Source organism: Oncorhynchus mykiss, chromosome 10, assembly GCF_013265735.2.
Source record: "Oncorhynchus mykiss isolate Arlee chromosome 10, USDA_OmykA_1.1, whole genome shotgun sequence".
In the NCBI taxonomy this organism is placed as follows: Eukaryota; Metazoa; Chordata; class Actinopteri; order Salmoniformes; family Salmonidae; genus Oncorhynchus; species Oncorhynchus mykiss.
In genome coordinates, this window is record NC_048574.1 from 64,197,787 (window position 1) to 64,221,464 (window position 23,678).

Sequence of the window (23,678 nt, forward strand, 5' to 3'; positions counted from 1 at the left end):
AGAGTACAGTATATACGTATACATATGAGATGAATAATGTAAGGTATGTAAACATTATATTAGGTAGCATTGTTTAAAGTGGCTAGTGATATATTTTACATAATTTCCCATCAATTCCCATTATTAAAGTGGCTGGAGTTGAGTCAGTGTGTTGGCAGCAGCCACTCAATGTTAGTGGTGGCTGTTTAACAGTCTGATGGTCTTGAGATAGAAGCTGTTTTTCAGTCTCTCGGTCCCAGCTTTGATGCACCTGCACTGACCTCGCCTTCTGGATGATAGCGGGGTGAACAGGCAGTGGCTCGGGTGGTTGTTGTCCTTGATGATCTTAATGGCCTTCCTGTAACATCGGGTGGTGTAGGTGTCCTGGAGGGTAGGTAGTTTGCCCCCGGTGATGCGTTGTGCAGACCTCACTACCCTCTGGAGAGCCTTACGGTTGTGGGCGGAGCAGTTGCCGTACCAGGCGGTGATACAGCCCGCCAGGATGCTCTCGATTGTGCATCTGTAGAAGTTTGTGAGTGCTTTTGGTGACAAGCCAAATTTCTTCAGCCTCCAGAGGTTGAAGAGGCGCTGCTGCGCCTTCTTCACGATGCTGTCTGTGTGGGTGGACCAATTCAGTTTGTCTGTGATGTGTACGCCGAGGAACTTAAAACTTGCTACCCTCTCCACTACTGTTCCATCAATGTGGATAGGGGGGTGTTCCCTCTGCTGTCAATCATCTCCTTAGTTTTGTTGACATTGAGTGTGAGGTTATTTTCCTGACACCACACTCCGAGGGCCCTCACCTCCTCCCTGTAGGTCGTCTCGTCGTTGTTGGTAATCAAGCCTACCACTGTTGTGTCGTCCGCAAACTTGATGATTGAGTTGGAGGCGTGCGTGGCCACGCAGTCGTGGGTGAACAGGGAGTACAGGAGATGGCTCAGAACGCACCCTTGTTGGGCCCCAATGTTCAGGATCAGCGGGGTGGAGATGTTGTTGCCTACCCTCACCACCTGGGGGCGGCCCGTCAGGAAGTCCAGTACCCAGTTGCACAGGGCGGGGTCGAGACCCAGGGTCTCGAGCTTGATGACGAGCTTGGAGGGTACTATGGTGTTAAATGCCGAGCTGTAGTCGATGAACAGCATTCTCACATAGGTATGAGGGGAGAGAGACAGGAGGGAGCAGAGGAGAGGAGAGAGACAGGAGGGAGCAGAGGAGAGAGCGAGAGAGAGAGTGGAAAAGGTGTCCTTGGCTCATCGTCTAATTAAATCAAATCAAGGGGAGAGCAAGGGAGGACAGGAGGAGAAGAGGGTATGAAAAAAAAGAGCAAGCAGAGACAGAGAGCAAGTGACAGAGAGGAAAAAAGAGAGAAAAGGGGAGCGAGGGAAGGAGGGAAAAAGCTAGCTGAGAGAGACAGTCCACACCACACTGGTTGAAGGGATCAGCATCAAAGCACCCCTTTAGGGGGCAAGAGATGAAAGAGTTTGACCATAGGAGCATTTTTTGTGTGGAAAAACAGACATCAATGAGGCCATTCTAATCACGAACAGCCAAACTGGGCAACAGAGCCCATGCACTCTAATTAGGGAGACAACTGGGCAACAGAGCCCATGCACTCTAATTAGGAAGACACAACTGGGCATCAGAACTCTGTGTCTGCATCTCAAACATCTCTCTCATTTGAGAAACAGACAGGGTTCCTTACATTCAGTCATTAAAGATCAGATGTAGCTTTCTCTCCAACTGTGTGATACAAAAGAGACGAAGCTAATTGTGTGTGTGTGTGTATGTGTGTGTGTGTCTGGTGAGTTGAGGAGCCTTCAGATTGGTGTTTTAATTGAGGTCTTGTGATTTTCTTATCACATCTTGCACCAAACATCGCAGGCATTCAGTTAAATGGAGAAAAAGGAGAGGAATAGGAGGTTAAAAGATCCATCATGACCCTTAGAGTGGACCAACACTATTGGGAACAGCAGTACCTCAAGATAAAGGAGAGAGGGAGGAGAGGTGGGGAAGAGGTTGAGGACGAGAGGGGCAGAGGTTGAAAATGAAAGGCAGGCGAAGGGAGAGATGGAGAGTGCTGAAGAGAGAGAGCGAGTGCGATCGATCGAAATAATGAAAAGAGCTGGAAGTGAGTGTGACCCACCGTTTGACATTAGAGGCCTCGTACACCCCACTGTCCCCGGCCACGGACTCGTCTGACACGGCTGCTGACACACAGGTGGGCCTGTCCTCCCCCGGCCTCTGGAGGTCCACGTCTGACAACAACACAGACGAAGACATGAAGTAAGACACCAGAGTTGATATGCGCGGGTGGCTGCAGCTCTGCTTGCAAAGTCCTGCAGCTCTGCTTGCAAAGAGAAAAGTGTTGTCAATGAGCATCGGTTCATTCATTCAATTTTTAAAAAAGGAAAAAAATAAAGTGTTTTCGTATATCTACGTATATCTGCGTAAGCCATAGATGTGATGGGAGCCTATAAACCCAGCATGAGTGATTCAGCGTTTCCTAACTCCACTCCTCCAGTTCCTCCACCAGTACACCTTTTAGCTGGAACTCTGGACAAGCACACCTGATTCAACTTGTCAACTAATCATCAAGCCCTTGAGTTGAATGCAGAGTATTTGTTCGGGGATACAATACAAATGTGTGGTGTTCGGGGAACCGGAGGACTGGCGATGGGAATGTGTGCTGTTTCAGTGCAGCTCCATTTTGAGCTGCTAGGTGGCAGCGTTGCACCATGCAGCGCAAGGCATTTCTAATCAGTGGTAAATTCCAATGAAGGGAGGAAGGAAGAAAGGAAGAATTTCCCGTATGAATAAAGCCAGTCCTAGCTCTCTGGAAACACGGAAAGTAGCCACCTCAGAAATCTCTAAACTGATGGATAAGATGTAGGTAGGTGTGTGATGTCAAATGTTTACTTGACGGTGTTGTTGTATTAGCAAATGACTCAAGAACATTCTAGTGTAGTACAGGTTGTTAATTTTAATAACTTCTTTATATATATATATATAAAAATATAATGGGTTGTTTTGGGTGGGTGGGTCCACCAGGGGTATGTTTGGAATTGTAAAAAAAAAGTAAAAAAATCTATAAAAAGGGGGGGGAAAGTGTAATAGTTTATTTGTATGATTGTATTGCCCTTGTGACCCAATAAAAAAACATTGTTCACACAAAAAAGAAAGGAAGAATTTGAACAGAGCAAACGTCTCACCTGTAATACTCTCTCTGAGGGTAGCCAGTGCCCCTCTCCCTTCCCTCCCCCCCTCCCCTCCTCTGTCCCTCTCCCCCGTCTCTGGCTCAAACATCCCCATCCCCTGGCCGTCGTAGAATCCCAGGTTGAGACTGCCAAAGTCCGACACCACCAGACCGACGTCACCGTCCCCGAAGTCCTGTGGGCCCGCCGACGGGAACGCACCGACCCCCTCCAGCACCAGCGGCGAGCTCGGCGGCGAGAGAGAAGACAAAGACGACCTCGAGGAAAGCGACGTCACCGACTTGGACGGCTCGGCCGGCTTCGAGGACACCGCAACCAGCGGCGCTAATGGGACCAGGTCGGTGGTACCGGTTCCGACGGCGTGTGTGTGAAGCGAAGTGTTGTGTGGGTGTGGGTTCTCCACCTCGTGTTCGTGGATGGTGGTGATAGTTCCTGGGGGGTCTCCCCGCCTGTAGGTTATCCCAGAGGGGGTCAAGGGCTCCTGGAGGAGCAGGTCCAGTTTACACTGGTAGTCCAGGTCCAGGGGAGAGGGGGGTTCTGCAGGGGTGTAGTAGAGGTCTCCAGAGGAGAGGGAGTTGAGGGAGCCACGGGAGGAGGATGTGTTGAGGGAGCCACGGCTGGAGGCCAGAGAACCCAGGCTGCTGCCTGATGAGACGGACAGGGTACTGGCCGACAAACTGTAAGGGAGAGAGAGAGAGAGAACACTCATTAAACACACAGCCACACGCACCATGAACAAGTATGTATGTATGTGTATCAGAGGAACACTTCGGCTGAGTTTAGACAGGCAGCCAAATTCTGATCTTTTTCCCCACTAAATGGTCTTTGGACCAATCACATCAGATCTTTTGAAATCAGATCTTTCTCAGAACTGATATAATTTGTCAAAACCCAATTAGTGAAAAAAAGATCAGAATATGGCTGCCTTTGTAACTGCAGCCTTAGAGCAAGAGTGTATTTGAGTATGGGGATACAAGTGTGAAGCACACACACACACACACACACACACACACACACACACACACACACACACACACACACACACACACACACACACACACACACACACACACACACACACCTCTTGAGCTGAGAGTGGAGCAGTGTGGTCAGTCTGGTTGATTCCTCCAGTCTCTGCACCAGGACTCGTCTCCTCTCCTGCACCTTCAACCTAGAGAGACAAATCATTACTGGGGTGGTAGGGTAGCCTAGTGGTTAGAGCGTTGGATTAGTAACCGGAAGGTTGCAAGTTCAAACCCCCGAGCTGACAAGGTACAAATCTGCCAAATCTGCCGTTCCTAGGCTGTCATTGAAAATAAGAATTTGTTCTTAACTGACTTGCCTAGTTAAATAAAGGTAACATTTTTTTTTAAATAATTCAATTACTGGTACAACATGTCTGGTACAGAACACATATCTATGTCTGGGACAGAACACATATCTATGTCTGGGACAGAACACATATCTATGTCTGGGACAGAACACATATCTATGTCTGGTACAGAACACATATCTATGTCTGGTACAGAACACATATCTATGTCTGGGGCAGAACACATATCTATGTCTGGTACAGAACACATATCTATGTCTGGTACAGAACACATATCTATGTCTGGTACAGAACACATATCTATGTCTGGTACAGAACACATATCTATGTCTGGGGCAGAACACATATCTATGTCTGGTACAGAACACATATCTATGTCTGGGACAGAACACATATCTATGTCTGGGACAGAACACATATCTATGTCGGGGACAGAACACATATCTATGTCTGGGACAGAACACATATCTATGTCTGGGACAGAACACATATCTATGTCTGGGACAGAACACATATCTATGTCGGGGACAGAACACATATCTATGTCTGGTACAGAACACATATCTATGTCGGGGACAGAACACATATCTATGTCGGGGACAGAACACATATCTATGTCTGGTACAGAACACATATCTATGTCTGGTACAGAACACATATCTATGTCTGGGACAGAACACATATCTCGATCTCCTTTGGGAAAGTGGTCTTCTGACCTCAATGAAACTTCTTGATCTAATAAATACTAAATAGACAACATGCCCCCTTCCCTCTGGTAGGAATCCCCTCTATTCTGCTAACTAAGCTTCAAGAACACTAACCTTAATTACTGTCTTCATTTATCGAGCAATTACACAGAGCCTAATTAGCTCAAGACACAATTATTGGGCTTCTTCAAATGTAGGGTGTGTGTGTGTGTGTGTGTGTGTGTGTGTGTGTGTGTGTGTGTGTGACAATATGTAATTACAATTACAACCCATACAAGCGCCATGTTTCCAATTACGGCAGTCGCTCTGCCTTCTAATGTGACGCGATGTTGCAGCGGCACAGTCTGCTTCCAAAACAAGACAATTACCACACAGTGTGTGTGTGTTCAGTGTGTGGGTGAGTAACAATTGGTATGCTAATGAACGGTAATTAAAGGCACCTTACAATGTTTACCCACAATGTTTACCCTTTGGAACGTTTGCGTCGTTCATTAGGAAAACAAAAGGCCGTAACCGCGTGGGCGGGCAAATCAATTTGTTTGTTTTCTGATGGATGTCAATGAGGAACACATGGGGCACTCACACATAAACACTACATACACACGGCCTCATGTATCGCCTACGTCCGGGGGACTTTTTAGACTTCCCTCTGTCTAAACTTCTGGAACTGCACGGCTACGAATAGCTGCGAGGCAACCACCAGGTTTTTAAAGGGAAGGTGCCGGGGATTGTGGGTCTCACCTCTGGGCCAGGGCGTGGCTGGGGGTGTTCCTGACGGCCTGTAGGTCCTGCTCCAGCTGCAGCCTCTGGGCCTCCAGACGTTGGAGGTCCTGCGGGGTGCGTCGCCGTGGCGATACGAACTGCAGCTCCTTGAGGAGCTCCTCCTTCTCCGAGACTAGGAGGAGACGTTCCCGCTCCACGTCCACCGCCCCCGGCCACGCCTCGCTCTCCAGCTTGGCCAGCTCCACCTGCACGTTGGCCATACTGTGGGAGGAAGGAGAGAAACAGAAACAGAGGGTAGGGATGCTATATACACCAAAAGTATGTGGACACGCCTTCAAATTAGTGCATTCGGCTATTTCAGCCACTCCCGGTGCTGACAGGTGTATAAAATCGAGCACACAGCCATGCAATCTCCATAGACAACTTGACTGGCCTGCACAGAGCCCTGACCTCAACCCCATCGAACACCTTTGGGATGAATAGGATCGTCGACTGCGAGCCAGGCCTAATCGCCCAACATCAGTGCCCGACCTCACTAATGCTCTTGTGGCTGAATGGAAGCAAGTCCCCGCAGCAATGTTCCAACATCTAGTGGAAAGTCTTCCCAGAAGAGTGGAGGCTGTTATAGCAGCAACGGGGGGGGACCAACTCCATATTAATGCCCATGATTTTTTGACGAGCATGTGTCCACATACTTTTGGCCATGTAGTCTATTTTAACCCTTATATAAATACACATGCGCTCATAAGGGAATACAGTGAAAATGCTTGTCTTGAACTCCTTTCTCCTGGCACACACTCTCAGGGGTCTAAAGCCAGCAGCAAGCCCACATCTACGAAAGGAGGAGGGGTAACAGGGGAGTTGTCATGCTGCCACACTCTACCGCCGGCTCTCTGTAGAAACACCTGTTCTATACCGGCGGATTAGAAAACGTTTCAAAGCCCAAATGTCAGGGATTACAGTCCATAAGGGGAGGGGTTTACCTGCCTTTTATTCACTGAGCCTAAAACTGCCCACGGTGGTCCCAGATCACATCGCTAATGTGTGAAACTGACAGCCGTCCAAGTCACCGCCTGTGACTGATAATGCATAACCATTTAATGGCTGGACGTGGACCCTTAATTGCTCTGATCTGAAGTCAGATCGGATGGGACTTAAGGCCCATGATGAAGTGATCTATGACCCATGTTAAAGCGATCTAAGGCCCATGTTAAAGCGATCTAAGGCCCATGTTAAAGTGATCTAAGGCCCATGATAAAGCGATCTAAGGCCCATGTTAAAGCGATCTAAGGCCCATGTTAAAGTGATCTAAGGCCCATGTTAAAGCGATCTAAGGCCCATGTTAAAGCGATCTAAGGCCCATGTTAAAGCGATCTAAGGCCCATGTTAAAGCGATCTAAGGCCCATGTTAAAGTGATCTAAGGCCCATGCTAAAGTAATCTAAGGCCCATGCTAAAGTGATCTAAGGCCCACGCTAAAGTGATCTAAGGCCCATGTTAGAGTGATCTAAGGCCCATGTTAAAGTGATCTAAGGCCCATGCTAAAGTAATCTAAGGCCCATGCTAAAGTGATCTAAGGCCCACGCTAAAGTGATCTAAGGCCCATGTTAAAGTGATCTAAGGCCCATGTTAAAGTGATCTAAGGCCCACGCTAAAGTCATCTAAGGCCCATGTTAAAGTGATCTCAGGCCCATGCTAAAGTCATCTAAGGCCCATGTTAAAGTGATCTAAGGCCCATGCTAAAGTGATCTAAGGCCCATGCTAAAGTAATCTAAGGCCCATGCTAAAGTGATCTAAGGCCCACGCTAAAGTGATCTAAGGCCCATGTTAAAGTGATCTAAGGCCCATGTTAAAGTGATCTAAGGCCCACGCTAAAGTCATCTAAGGCCCATGTTAAAGTGATCTCAGGCCCATGCTAAAGTCATCTAAGGCCCATGTTAAAGTGATCTAAGGCCCATGTTAAAGTGATCTAAGGCTCATGCTAAAGCGATATCAAGGCCCATGCTAAAGTGATCTAAGGCCCATGTTAAAGTGATCTAAGGCCCATGCTAAAGTGATCTAAGGCCCATGTTAAAGGGCTCTAAGGCCCATGTTAAAGTGATCTAAGGCCCATGCTAAAGTCATCTAAGGCCCATGTTAAAGTGATCTAAGGCCCACGCTAAAGTCATCTAAGGCCCATGTTAAAGTGATCTCAGGCCCATGCTAAAGTGATCTAAGGCCCATGCTAAAGCGATCTAAGGCCCATGTTAAAAGTGATCTAAGGCCCACATTAAAAGTGATCTAAGGCCCACGTTAAAAGTGATCTAAGGCCCATGTTAAAGTGATCTAAGGCCCATGTTAAAGTGCTTTCAGGCTTTCGGTCAAGTGCGCCCTCTATCCATCTCTATTGAGTTGAGTTTACTGTTGCAGTTCTGTGGTCAGGTGATATGCATATTCACATAAGGAATGTCTGCAGTAAAAAAAACAGAGAGAGAGAGAGATGGAGAGAGAGATTACCTTCTTTTGGCCTCTTCATATTGGAGACTAAGTCTAACCTTCTCAGCCAAGGACGATCTGCTCCTCAAACCAGCCTGAGAAACGGAGGGAGAACAAGCGAGAGAGAGAGACAGAGAGAACAAAAACATCACATGTACCTGCTTGAAGTTCAAGTGACTGGGTTTAATATCATTAGAGAGACCTCCACCTCTCCATCCCTCATTCTGCCCTCCCTCCATTTAGCATTCCATCGGTGAATGTCTCGCTCTGTGTGTGTGTGTGTGTGTGTGTGTAGGGAGGGAGAAAAGCCCCAGTGTAGTAAGCTGCTTTGCCTCTCTACCTCTAACCCTGAGCCCAGTCTGCCCGGCCGGGCCCCTAGCAGCTATCATCTGCTCCGAGGAACCAGAGGAATCCAGTGTGTGTGTGTGTGTGTGTGTGTGTGTGTGTGTGTACAGAGGAATCCAGTCCCACTAGGGAAGGCCCACAGAAGGGGGCGGGGACATTCCTCTCAGAAACACACAGGCATTTTATTAAGACAAAGGGACATGGGAGAGAAGGGGGGAGAGAGAGAGAGGAGAGAAAGCAAGAGAGAGAGCGAGAGAGAGGAGAGAAAGCGAAAGAGAGGAGAGAAAGCGAGAGAGAGAGGAGAGAAAGCGAGAGAGAGAGAGAGAGAGAGAGAGAGAGAGAGAGAGAGAGAGAGGAGAGAAAGTAAGAGAGAGAGAGAGAGAGAGAGAGAGAGGAGAGAAAGCAAGAGAGAGAGAGAGGGGAGGCACAAATTGTTGAGTGAGAGTAGGAGCAAGAGTGTTGGAGAGAATAAGGGGAGAGAAAGTGAGAGTGAAAGAGAGGAGAGAATGAGAGGTGGTGCTCACCTCTCCAGAGACGTCTGTCTGGGAGCCGGCTTCTAGCGTCTGTCTGGAGCCCACTGGGTTCCGGAGGTCTGGTTCCGAATGGCCCATGTTGTGTTCCGTGTGGAACCTCTCCTTTAGCTTAGCCAGAGACTATGGGAGAGAGGAGAACATGGGGTGGGTCTAGACTCTAGGGGTGGGGTGGGTCTAGAGGGAAGTTCAGGGTTGAAAGGCACACCACACCAAAACTTAAAAACGAAAATTAGCATTTCTAAATCGGATAAGTTCAGCCAGTCCCTTCCTGTTTCAGTCTGTTTCCTTCTGTTGGGTTCCTAATGAACATGACCTTGCCAGGAGCTCTCAAAAAGCAGATATAGGAACCCACACACAGACCAAAATATTTCCCACACACACACGTACCTGCATGAGGTCCTGTTTCTCCTTCTCTCCAGAGCTGATGGCCCTGCGGAGAGACTTAAGCTCCGTCACGATGGCCTTGGCCTCCTTCAGACGGTATCCACTCTGCTCGCCACACAGTTTTTGGTCAATCCTGCAGAAGGGAGCGCACACACACATTAATTTTTTATTTTTGACACAACACCAAAGAGAGAAGAACACACTGAGTCCAAAGAAAGACAAGTTTTGTTCACAAATATCAGAATCTCCAATGATCTGGATTCTGGATAGATCAATTTGAATGTGAACACATCGATGTCTATATGGGTGTTAAAGTTCAGATATATACGTACGTCTACACGCATTTTCATTTTCTAGCTCTTTGTTGAGCGATGTGTGTTGAGTGTGAGAGAAAATGACATAACAAGCAGCCTTAGTTAAGCTGCCATGCATGATTTCTGACCTTCCTAACGTGCAGTTTGTGTGTGTGTGTGTTCCTGCCCCCTTTTCACTCTTTTCCTTTATTGTGTGTGCCTCCTGAGCGGATGGAGTGTGTGTGAAGGGTGAACGACAATGCTTCATTGTTTCAATTATTGTAATAAAAAGTGGCTGCTTTGGACAGGGCTTAATCCAGAGCGTGCCATGTGAGCAACATAACCCCTCTCTTTCTCTCTCTCTCTCTCTCCCTACATCTCCCAATCCCCCATTCTCCTTCTTCCTCTTTCATTCTGTCTCTCCTTCTATCAACCCACCTTCCCTCTTCATTCTCTCCCTCTCTCTCTCCCCCCTCTCTCTTTACCTCCTATCTCATGGTCATTATCTCTCTCCCTACAAACGTGAATTCCCATTAGTAGACTGTAGAGGTTCCTACAGATGTCGGATCTTAATTTGAACCAGTTTGCTACAGCAGGAAAATAACCCTATAGCAACAGGAATAGTGAATTATTATGTGGAATATTTTTTATATTGGAATGATTCATTGCAATTTTTGTAGTTTAGTGCTCCTGCACCAGAGTAATGTAATCAACCTGTTCTACGATCACCCCCAGGCACTACCAAGTCCAACAGACACATAACACTAAAGTTGTAAAATCACAACATTCACAGAGCAACAGACAATACACAGCTGTATGTGTGCGTGTGTTTAATAGACAGACGTGTGACAGACAGGTGTAATCAATGTGAAAAGGGGACTTACTGCTGCAAGGTTTCAAAGCCTTGTTCTTTGTAGATAAGCTCCTGTTTCATCTGGGAGAGCTCTCTCTTCAGCTTATTCACCTACAGTAGCGGAAAAATACAAATGTTAAAACCAGAGTACAGACACACATTAACAGAGACACAGAGGAATGCACTTTCATTGAGAAGAGAGGTGTGTTTTGTTCTTGTTTATTCTTGTTTATTTCACTTGCTTTGGCAATGTAAACATACGTTTCCCATGCCAATAAAGCCCCTTTGAATTGAGAGAGAAAGAAAGCGAGAGAGAGAGAGAGAGAGAAAGAGAGAGAGAGTACGAGAAAGAGGTAGAGGGAGAAAAAGAATGAAGATTGAGAACGACATAAACGCAGACAGTCAAGAAGACACTAGTTGCCCTCCCGAGTAGCGCAGCGTTGTAAGGCACTGCATCACTACAGACCCGGGTTCGATCTAAGGCTGTGTCATATGATCGGGAGTCCAATAGGGCGACGCACAATTGGCCCAGTGTCGTCCGGGTTAGAGAAGGGTTTGGCCGGGGGGGCTTTACTTGGCTCATCGTGCTCTAGCAACTCCTTGTGGCGGGCCGGGCGCCTTCAGGCTGACTTCAGTTGAACGGTGTTTCCTCCGACACATTGGTGCAGCTAGCTTCCTGGTTAAGTGGGCGGGCGTTAAGAAGCAAGGTTTGGTGGGTAATGTTTTGGGGGACGCATGACTCAACCTTCGCCTCCTGAGCCCGTTGGGGAGTTGCAGCGATGAGACAAGATCGAAATTGTGGAGAAAAAGGGGGTAAAATACAACAAAACAAAAAATAAATAAGAAGACACTAGTTAGGAAGAGGTGTGAGTGCGAGCGAGAGAGAGAAAGAGAGACATGCATCTTACCCTGACTTTGGTGGTGGAGATCTCAGCCTTGAGGATGTCTGGGTCATACTTAGTGTTGGACGAAGACCCCGAGAACACTGGAGGAGAGAGAGCCGCCTGGACCGTTAGTGTGTGAAGGACAGACGCGCTTGTGTGTGACAATGGGTTTAGAACTAGGTTTGGGTCAGGTTCACTACTCACGGCTGGTGCGTGAGCTGGACTTGTCCTTGTATGCGTCGTTGAGGCGTGTGTACTGATCCAGGGCCAAGGCCAGCCGCTGCTCTTTGACCTGGTATCGAAGATCACAACGGGAATAAGTCTTGTTCGTTCATTCATTCATGAGGTCCTTTGTTCATCCATTCACTCATCATAGTTGTTAATTCATTCATCCATCCTTCCACCCACCCATTCAGTCATTATTTTATTTACCCATCAATCCATCCATATATCCATCCATGCATTCACTCATCCATTTCACCTGGTACAGCTCTTTCTGGGTGACCAGGGCATCCTGGGCTACTGTCAGGTACTCCTTCAACATCCTCTCCTGCTCCTTCCTCCACTCCGCCCGGGGGTCCTCTAGCTGGGTACTCTCTAGAGAGGGGAGAATGTCATCAATGAGATCTACTCCCATAAACAAATGATGATGATGATAATACTTTATTTGTAGCCTCTTTTTGTGTCATACAGCTAGCTACAGCATGCCAGAACACTGATTGTAATGGAAACACTTGAGTAAATGAGGGATACAAAGTATATTGAAAGCATGTAGTTCCACACAGGCGTGGTTCCTGAGTTAATCAAGCAATGAATATCCCATCATGCTTAGGGTCATGTATAAAAATGCTGTGAAGGCTATTATTTTGGCCATTATTTTGGCTACCGTGGCTATGCCCCCACATGATGACAATGCCCTCATCCACAGGGTGCGAGTGGTCACTGAATAGTTTGATGAACATAAAAAATATATAAACCCTATGCCATGGCCATCTCAGTCACCAGATCTCAACACAATTGAAAACTTATGGTAGATTCTAGAGCGGCACCTGAGACTGCGGTTTCCAGCACCATCAACAAAACACCTAATGATGGAATTTCTTGTGTTTCTTGAAGAATGGTGTCACATCCCTCTAATAGTTTCAGACACTTGTAGAATCCATGCCACGGTGTATTGAAGCTGTTCTGGTGGTTTGTGGTGGCCCAACGTCCTATTAAGACATGTTGTGTTCCTTTATTTTGGCAGTTACATGTACATTTTTTCATGGTTGACGTTTTCATCAGGTCAATCCTATCCAAAGAAAATCGACACAAACAACAATGGCATTTCACTGTGTGTTTTACACAATGTTCCTATTCCTTTAAAACCTCTAGTAACTCCCCACCCCGGGTCCGGGAGCATAATCATCGACTGACACTAATTAGCATAACGCAACGGACATAAATATTCCTAGAAAATATTCCTATTCATAAAAATCCCAAGTGAAATATATTGAGACACAGCTTAGCCTTTTGTTAATCACCCTTTCATCTCAGATTTTCAAAATATGCTTTACAGCCAAAGCTAGACAAGCATTTGCGTAAGTTTATCGATAGCCTAGCATAGCATTTTGTCCAGCTAGCAGCAGGTAACTTGGTCACGGAAATCAGAAAAGCAAGAAATTAAATCGAAATTACCAAATTAAATCGTTTACCTTTGATGAGCTTCGGATGTTTTCACTCACGAGACTCCCAGTTAGATAGCCAATGTTCCTTTTTTCCAAAAATATTATTTTTGTAGGCGAAATATCTCTGTTTGTTCTTCACGTTTGGCTGAGAAATCGCCCGGAAATTGCAGTCACGAAAACACCAAAAAAATATTCCAAATTATCTCCATAATATTGATAGAAACATGGCAAACGTTGTTTATAATCAATCCTCAAGGTGTTTTTCAAACATCTATTCGATAATATATCCACCGGGACAATTGGTTTTTCAGTAGGACCGATTGGAATAATGGCTACCTCTGTATTTTACGCAAGAATCACTCTGAGAGCCATCAGGTGACCACTTGCGCAATGTAGCCGCTTACGGGTATTCTTCAACATAAATGCGTAAAACTACGTCACAATGCTGTAGACACCTTGGGGAATACAGAGAAAAGTAATCTGGTTGATAGCCCATTCACTGCTCAATAGGGACGCATTGGAACGCAGAGCTTTCAAAAGATGGGTCACTTCCGGATTGGATTTTTCTCAGGCTTTCGCCTGCAATATCAGTTCTGTTATACTCACAGACAATATTTTTACAGTTTTGGAAACTTTAGAGTGTTATCTATCCTAAGCTGTCAAGTATATGCATATTCTAGCATCTTGTCCTGACAAAATATCCCCTTTTCTACGGGAACGTTATTTTTCCAAAAATGAAAATACTGCCCCCTAGTCACAAAAGGTTAGCACATCAGACACCAGTCAGACTCTCTAAAATACAACACACTCAATTTGTCTCCATTTTGATTAAAAATCCATACAGAAATATCTCATTTACATAAGTATTTACACCACTGAGTCAATACATGTTAGAATCCTTTGGCAGAGATTCCAGCTGTGAGTCTTACTGAGTAAGTCTCTAAGAGCACCTGGATTGTACAATATTATTATTTGAAAAATTATTCAAGCTCTGTCAAGTTGGTTGTTGATCATTGCTAGACAGCCATTTCAAGTCTTGACATAGATTCTCACGCCGATTTCTCAAAACTGTAACTAAGCCAGTCAGGAACATTCAATGTCATCTTGGTAAACAACCTTGGGTTATTGCTGAAAGGTGAATTTGTGTCCCAGTATCTGTTGAAAAGCAGACTGAATCAGGTTTCCCTCTAGGATTTTGCCTGTGCTTAGCTCTATTCCGTTTCTTTTTATCCTAAAAAGCTCCCTAATCCTTGACGATGGCAAGCATACCATAACAAGATGCAGCCCGGCCTCCCGGGTGGCGCAGTGATTAAGGGCGCTGTACTGCAGCGCCAGCTGTGCCACCAGAGACTCTGGGTTCGCGCCCAGGCTCTGTCGTAACCGACAGGGGCGAAGCACAATTGGCCTAGCATCGTCCGGGTTAGGGAGGGGTTGGCCGGTCGGGATATCCATGTCTCATCGCGCACCAGCGACCCCTGTGGCGGGCTGGGTGCAGTGCGCGCTAACCAAGGTTGCCAGGGGCACGGTGTTTCCTCTGACCATTGGTGCGGCTGGCTTCCGGGTTGGATGCGCGCTGTGTTAAGAAGCAGTGCGGCTTGGTTGGGTTGTGTATCGGAGGATGCATGACTTTCAACCTTCGTCTCTCCCGAGCCTGTACAGGAGTTGTAGCGACGAGACAAGATAGCAGCTACTAAAAAACAATTGGATACCACGAAATTGGGGAGAAAAACGGGGTAAAAATTCACACACAAAAAAACAAAAAACAAAAAAAAACATGATGCAGCCCCCACCATGTTTGAAATTATGAAGAGTGGTACTCAGTGATGTGTTGGAGTTGTCCGAAAAATAGCGCTTTGTATTCGGGACATAAGGTTAATTTCTCTGGCAAATTATTTGCAGTTTTACTTTAGTGCCTTGTGATCAATGTTTTGGAATCTTTTTTATTTTGTACAGGCTTCTTTCTTTTCAATCTGTCATTTAGGTTAGTATTGTGGAGTAACTACAATGTTCTTGATCCATCCTGTTTTCTTCTCCTTCTCTTTGAAATTCACTGCTCGACTGAGGGACCTTACATATAATTGGAGATGGGGTAGTCGTTAAAAAATCATGTTAACCTTTTTGGGATAGGGGGCAGCATTTTCACTTTTGGATGAATAAGCGTGCCCAGACTGAACTGCCTCCTGCTCTGTCCCAGATGCTAATATATGCATATTATTATTAGTATTGGATAGAAAACACTCTGAAGTTTCTAAAACGGTTTGAATGATCTATGTGAGTATAACAGAACTCATATGGCAGGCAAAAACCTGAGAATAAATCCAAACAGGAAGTGAGAAATCGATTTTCAAAACAGTGCCTACTGAAATCCCAGTGAGATATGAATGAGAATGCACTTCCTAGGGCTTCCACTAGATGTCACCGTCTTTAGAAACTGGTTTGAGGATTCTACTATAAAGGAGGGGCTCATAATAGCTCTTTGAGTGAGGGGCTGGCAGAGAGACTCTGTCTCATGATGCGCGCTCCCGACAGAGTTTGCACTCGTTCCAATGCTTTTCTTCAGACAATGAAATTCTCCGGTTGGAACCTTATTGATGATTTATGTTAAAAACATCCTAAAGATTGATTGCATACATCATTTGACTTGTTTCTACGGACTGTAACGGAACTTTTCGAGTTTTTGTCTGGAGGAAGTGCTCGCGCCTCATGAAGATGGATTACTGGGCTGAACATGCTAACAACAAGTGGCTAAATGATGGGCTTTATGGAACTTTATGGAACAAATAAGTCATTTATTGTCGAACTGGGATTGCTGGGAGTGCCTTCTGATGAAGATCATCAAAGGTAAGTGAATATTTATAGTGTTTTTTCTAGCTTCTGTTGACGCCAAAATGGTGGATATTCCTCTGGCTGTTTTGGGTTCTGAGCACCGTTTTCAGATTATGCTTTTTCCGCAAAGTTTTTTTGAAATCTGACACAGCGGTTGCATAGAGGATAAGTCTATCTTTAATTCTGTGAATAACATTTGCATCTTTTATCAATGTTTATTATGAGTATTTCTGCAAAATCACCGGATGTTTTGAAATCATAACATTACTGCAGGTAACGCGCCAATGTAAACCGTTTTGGATATAAATATGCACATTACAAAACAAAACATACATGTATTGTGTAACATGATGTCTGTCCTATGAGTGTCATCTGATGAAGATCATCAAAGGTTAGTGATTAATTTTATCTATATTTCTGCTTTTTGTGACTCCTATCTTTGGCTGGAAAATGGCTGTGTGTGTTTTTGTGACTTGACTCTGACCTAACATAATCATATGTATAATCATATGTATGTATGTTTTGAAATTGGACACGATGGGTAGATTAACAAGATATTTATCTTTCATTTGCTGTATTGGACTTGTTAATGTGTGAAAGTTACATGTTTTGAAAAAATATTTTAGAATTTCGCACGCTGCCTTTTCAGTGGAATATTGTCGAGCCTGCCCTAGAAAGGTTAAACACTATTATTGTACACAGAGTCCGTGTTATTATGTGACTTGTTAAGCAAATTTTTACTCCTGAACTTTTTTATTCTTGCCATAACAAAGGGGTTGAACACTTATTGACTCAAGTAATTTCAGCTTTTCATTCTTAATTAATTTGTTTAAAAAATGTATTATAATAATTCCACTTTGACATTATGGGGTATTGTGGGTCGGCCAGTGACACAACATTGCAATTTAATCCATTTTAAATTCAGGCTGTTAACGCAACAAAAACTGGAAAAAATCAAGGGGTGTGAATACTTTCTGAAGGAACTGTATACTGCAAACGAAGCAGGCATACACCCACATCTAACAGTGGGTTGTTTTGAGGAAAGAAAAAGGCACAGTGGGAGAGCAGAGGAAGCAATCCATCTGAATCAATCACAACACTACTCGCTCGCTCTCTTCCTCTCTCACTCTTGGTCCCACTCTCTCTCACTCCTTTCCCTCTCTCGTTCTCTGTCTCTGCCCTCTTTTGTTTGTCTCTTACCCTCTCTTCTGGGTTAGCCCACAACTCTGTCCGGTGGCAGGGAAGAAAAGGGTTAATCCTTCATTCCTTACTGTACTTTGACTGTGTCCCAAATGCCACCCAATTCCCTATGTAGAGTAGGGCCCTTAGGGCTTTGGTCAAAAGTAGTGCACTATATAGGGAATAGCGTGCCATTTGGGAGACACACAGCCTTTGTGTGGAAAACAACAAGTCTCTACACTAAGAGCACGGCCCCCTCCGTGCCACACTAAGTATGTCAGCAATGCAGAGACTGGCTGCTATGAGGAATAACCGGATTTCACTCCAGCAGGATTTGTGTGTGTGTGTGTGTGTGTGTACGTGCTTGTGACTGTGCCTGTGTCTCCACTCTCCCGCTCTCTCTGTCTCCCTCTCTCTATGGAGCTCTCAGCCCTGTGTATTCTTCTGCTGAGGGTGTAGGCTACCCAGCAAACCAAAATTGGTTATGTGAAATTTCCCAGAACATTCGTTAGCTCGCGGCATATGTTCTAATAACGCAAAACAAAATATTTGATACAAACTTTGTATAATCATCAGCACGACTGGGCAGTATCTGTGTTATGAGAATGTTTGACGAAACCTAACGAATGTTCTGGGAACTTCCACAGAACCAATTTTGGTTTGCTGGAAAAACATTACTCGTACATTGTGTTATTACATTGCCTGGAAACCTAATGAGAAAGTTTGGGGAATGTGGTTGTTACAGATGTGCACAACATTTTAGTAAATGTTAGGAGAACATTCCAAATATATTTAATTTAAACCATAAAAAAATATTACAATAATTTGCTATCATCCTAATGTTATATAAAAAACCTTAACGAGAACTGAGAATCTTAGCTAATGTACTGGGAACGTTCCCAGTTTGCTGGGTAGGATAATCCTCGGTTAGGCCCTAAGTAATGTTTTGTTTCTGATCTGCTATATAACTTGTGGTCAATGTTGGGAGTTGCTCTTGTGCTCTGAGGTTGGTAACGGTTCCCTACAAATCGAATGAATCAATGTGAATCAATGTGAATCATGTTGGCTAGACACTGTATCGATGTCCTACAGAAGTGGTTGTATGATACGATAAATTATTTGAGTCTCACACACACACATATACACACACTTGGGAACACAAAGCCACATGCTGATGAGCAACCCTGAAAGGTATGAGGTAGTGGCTAGAGCACAATGGACAGTGTTGACACAGTAAGTCTATTGTTTCGTCATTGGTATCTGACAGCACACTCCTGCCTGCACGGGCAGAACACACCCACCTCAACTCTCAGGATGTGACTGAATATCTGACTGAATGAATGGCTGACTGTCCACCTATAGCCTACAATGCCATTTTATGAGAGCTTATAAGAGTGCGAGGGAGAGCATGTGTCTGTCTACCTCTATGCATAATAAACCCAGGATTTCAACAGGACCTCCACTAAGACAGGGGAACCCAAAGCAACTCCCTGAGTGGGTATGTGAAGTCAGGGTAAGTTCCCACTAGGTTAGGCAACCACGCTTCTCTGGGCAGATCTATGCCACATAAAAGAAGGCAAATCACCACACATAACAGACCCTTATCAACCCCCGTCCCGTCCCTCCCTCCACTCCAACAATGCAGGGAGGCCACAGGGCAGCAGCAGGGTTTACATAATAAGGAAGTGAGGCCTGCTGGGCGGGGGACAGCCTGGGCAGGGAGGGAGAAGCTAGGACAGGACCGACAGGGAGAAGTAGGTACCCACCCAGACTAACCCCCCAGCCGCCCTGTCTTGCCATAACTAGGGCCAGGAGTTTTTTCCCCCCCAGAACACCAGACCTGCAGAGGATAGACTCTGGGCCCTTGTCAATCAGTCCACATTCTCCACTCACCTCACAGGTATCTGGGATACAGCCTAGACTAGGGCCAGGAGTTTTTTCCCCCAGACCACCTGACCTGCATAGGATAGACTCTGGGGCCTTATCAATCAGTCCACATTCTCTAGTCACCTCACAGGTATCTGGGATACAGCCTAGACAGGTGAAGGGAGGTTTAGTCTGAAGAGAGTATGATGGCCTTGAGCTAGACATGAAATATACAGTACCATTCAAAAGTTTGGGGTCACTTAGAAATGTCCTTGTTTTTGAAAGAAAAGCAAAATGTTTTGCCCATTAAAAAAACATCAAATTGATCAGAAATACAGTGTAGACATTGTTAATTTTGTAAATGACTATTGTAGCTGGAAACGGCAGATTTTTTTAATGGAATATCTACATAGGCGTACAGAGGCCCATTATCAGCAACCATCAGTCCTGTGTTCCAATGGCACGTTGTGTTAGCTAATCCAAGTTAATCATTTTAAAAGGCTAATTGATCATTAGAAAACCCTTTTGCAATTATGTTAGCACAGCTGAAAACTGTTGTGCTCATTAAAGAAGCAATAAAACTGGCCTTCTTTAGACTAGTTGAGTATCTGGAGCATCAGCATTTGTGGGTTCGATTACGGGCTCAAAATGGCTAGAAACAAAGAACTTTCTTCTGAAACTCGTCAGTCTATTCTTGTTCTGAGAAATTATGGCTATTCCATGAAAGAAATTGCCAAAAAACTGAACATCTCATACAACGCTGTGTACTACTCCCTTCACAGAACAGCACAAATTGGCTCTAACCAGAATAGAAAGAGGAGTGGGAGGCCCCGGTGCACAACTGCGCAAGAGGACAAAGTACATTAGAGTGTCTCGTTTGAGAAACAGATGCCTCACAAGGCCTCAACTGGCAGCTTCATTAAATATTACCTGCAAAACACCAGTCTCAACGTCAACAGTGAAGAGGTGACTCCGGGATGCTGGCCTGCTGATAATGGGCCTCTGTACGCCTAAGTAGATATTCCATTAAAACTCAGCCGTTTCCAGCTACAATAGTAATTTACAACATTAACATTGTCTACACCATATTTCTGATCAATTTTATGTTATTTTAATGGACAAAATGTTTGCTTTTCTTTCTTTTCTTTCAAAAACAAGGACATTTCTAAGTGACCCCAAACGTTTGAACGGTAGTGTACATTCACAAATGGTCATTGGGGTGTTTGTTGAGAAAGAAAAGTGTATCACTTCGATAAGGAGGCTTTCACACCAAATTGGTTTGGAGAGGTTTTTCCAGCTCTGGTGCATTTTCCTCCTTAGTTCAGAACTTTTTCTATACTAGAACATGAAAAATGGTTCAGTACCAGATTTTTTCTGTCCTTTCGGCACTTCTGTCAAATTTACCTCACAGATCAACTCTGTCAGCGCAGCCAACGTCTTCCTTATAGTACGAAAGTACTGTGTGTGGTCCACTTAGCCTGATCTCAGCGTCTGGGCTGCACCATGTTAGCTCCCCACTCATGCTGCACAGAGGTTAACACACTTGAATAATACGACACGGCATGTAGAAATGTTGAAACTACATGCCGTGTCGTTACTGTCAATGTCGTTACTGTTCGCAAAACAATGTCCATAAAGGATAGAACACTTTACAATGCATGCCAATACCGGTAGCTTCCAGCTTCGTAGGCTAACTTTTCTTGCTAGCTAACAGCTTTGTTTGTTTTAATATGCAAACCATAATGCAAAATATGCCGATTTTTAACACTGATTGCCACCAAAACTTTATTCATTCACTTAATCAGTCTCTCTCTCGCATCTCTCCCAAAGATGATCTATTTCCTCAGTGAACTGACCCCAGGCCACCCCCTTCTTGCCTCGTGAATGAGGTCATTACTGGTTAAAGAGACAGTGAACACTTTTATCAAACGAGCAACTCCTATGCGAATGTTGTCTGTCAGTACAATCAAATAAAAACGGAAAGGAAACAGATCGTTTTGTTCATCTGTATCCCCGTGAAATCGGCCAAAACAAGCTCAATAACTCAATGCACGCACACACTCCTATTGATTATATGCATCCGTGTGAATAGGCCTAGGCTACATCTTGATTTACCCAGTTTATCAATAGAGATGTACCATTCAAATGAAAAATTACCATTAGGTTGTTATGTAGTTAGATTGTAAAAACAAAGTCAAATTGATTGTATGATTGTATAATTGATTCATTAATGGATGCATGGCTGTCTCTGAAAAATGTTGATGCAAAAAATGTCAAATGGAATGATTTTGAACTCAAAAGATGCCCAACGATTGAGTAGCTGTGTTTATCTGTCTGGATCAAGTGCCATTCTGTGACTCAGGTTCAAATGCCTTCTTTTTTTGCAGTGTTATCGTTTTGGTATTGAGTATTGTGACGGTATCGAGAATCGTGATACTTAACCTGGTATCGATGTCCAAATTCTAGTATCGTGACAACACTAATAGGCTACAGAATATAGCCTATTCACCTCGCAGTCAGAGGGGATATTGAGCTGTTTCCTCCTGCATGTTGTTGGAAGACCAAAGCGAAAGTAATATGAAGTTTGGGACACAAGTTACGCCTCTTCCTAATCATAGATGGATTTAACATAAGCATTTACCTCCAATAAACAAATGATTTATGGTTTTGTTTGGGCATTTTAGTTTGTTTGACATTCGCCAATGTGAAACCAACCAGACCAAATGAAAAAAATACAATGCAACAACCCAAACTCTGATTCAAGCTATAGCTCAGAAGTGCAGAAATACACTGTATCCAAACACCCACAGGAGGGCCAGCCTTAATGCACCGAAGCTAAGGAGTCTCCACACAATCATCCAATCCTGACTGACAGCTGACTGGGTTTGTTTACCCACGGGTGTTAGACAAACAAACAAACAAAGCTAAATCGCAGTAGAAATGTGTGTGAGAGCAACAGATAAATAGAATCTCTAGCCCACACAACAACAACAACAACAACAACAGCAGCAGCAGCAGCAGCTAGCTCACATCTCAACCCTGCGGCTACAGCCAGGCAGCACAATGGAAAAACATTTGGGAAATGGATTTAATCTGTATTGGGAGAAAACAAACATCTGATTTAATTGAATGGAGTTAATAGAAGTATTTTTAATATGAGTGTTTTCCTAAGGGATCAGCAGGAGACAGACGGTCCGTGTGGAATTTAATCTGCTCATTTTGAAATGAACGTGACTAATTGAGTCATAAAATGATTTAATTTAGTGGAGATGAGTTTGAAAACTTTTCTCTCTCTCTCTCCCTCCCTCTCTCTCTACGTATTCAGTTGTTCTTCTGTTTGCCTATTCTGATTCCTGGAAATGATGTGGCATAATAAGTTGCAAAGGTGAGGGAATACCATATCAATATGTAAAATTCATATGAAAAATTCCTTGACAATATTAATATCAAGATCAATCTGCTGACAATTTTGATAAATTCAACATAGCTTATTGTCTTGGCCTGACACTTGTCCAAGAATGACATGTGAGTTTGCAACATGTTTAGCTTTAACATGCTTACTTAATGTCACTGATAAGACTGCTGGCAGTCAACCACCACACTCATAATATCTCTGGATATCATCAGATTAGTGTTATTTAGCCCATATCAGTTAGAAAACAGGTTTTCACAACTGAAAACTCTTGACAAATGAAAAGCATAAAACTCAGCTAAAGACTACCGAGCAAAGAAAGGGCCGGGTAAAGATTTTGGCCACAGTAAGGATTTTGACTCGACTTTAACTCGATTATTTCTCAAAGTTCAGTCAATATAAATAATACATTCATCATTCGATGGAGACACTTGGCGAATGATCATACGTCTCATCAATATCTCATCAATATCAAACAATATGGCGCTCTGACTATAAATGATAAAATAAGTTCCAGTGGATTAAGTTCCTAAATACCAAATGGGTAATTCAGAGAAAGAAAACCAAAATAAATCGACATCCTTACAGTTTCTGCCGTTCTACTCATTTCTCTGTGTTGTGTTTGAGAAAATCAAATCCAGTGTCGGGAAATACCCCTGCCAAAACATCTGAGATGTAATCTTGAATGAAACAGCCTAGGGTCCTTTGTTTAGGATGGACAGAACAGTGATTGCCCGGGTGGAAGGCCCAGATGGTTTGGGCACAGACATAATGTTACTGGGGTAACACTGAGGTAAACCTGTCAACTTACTGTTGATGTGGTCGATGTAGTAGATACCAATCTGAGGGTCGTATGAGGCCTCCCATCCCCACGGTAACTCGTCTCCCACACAGTCCGCAAACGACAGGGGCTTCGTCAACCTGAGAGAGAGAGAAACATACAGTATCTGTACACAGAAGCATACAGTCTCTGTACACAGATGCATACAGTCTCTGTACACAGAAGCA

At 44.4% G+C, this 23,678-nt stretch overlaps 1 protein-coding gene across 1 annotated transcript in view; it reads right to left on the minus strand.

Moving 5' to 3' along the window:
- LOC110534480 (protein WWC2) overlaps window positions 1–23,678 on the minus strand; it is a 50,648-nt gene that overhangs the window by 17,989 nt on the left and 8,981 nt on the right. The window contains exons 2-13 of the mRNA XM_036933604.1: window positions 23,482–23,591; window positions 12,202–12,317; window positions 11,925–12,012; window positions 11,745–11,821; window positions 10,868–10,947; window positions 9,694–9,823; window positions 9,298–9,426; window positions 8,450–8,523; window positions 5,973–6,215; window positions 4,273–4,362; window positions 3,189–3,868; window positions 2,123–2,234 (exon numbers count right to left, since the gene is read on the minus strand). Of these exons, the coding sequence (XP_036789499.1) occupies window positions 2,123–2,234; window positions 3,189–3,868; window positions 4,273–4,362; window positions 5,973–6,215; window positions 8,450–8,523; window positions 9,298–9,426; window positions 9,694–9,823; window positions 10,868–10,947; window positions 11,745–11,821; window positions 11,925–12,012; window positions 12,202–12,317; window positions 23,482–23,591 (1,929 nt within the window). The remainder of the gene's footprint in view (window positions 1–2,122; window positions 2,235–3,188; window positions 3,869–4,272; window positions 4,363–5,972; window positions 6,216–8,449; window positions 8,524–9,297; window positions 9,427–9,693; window positions 9,824–10,867; window positions 10,948–11,744; window positions 11,822–11,924; window positions 12,013–12,201; window positions 12,318–23,481; window positions 23,592–23,678) is intronic.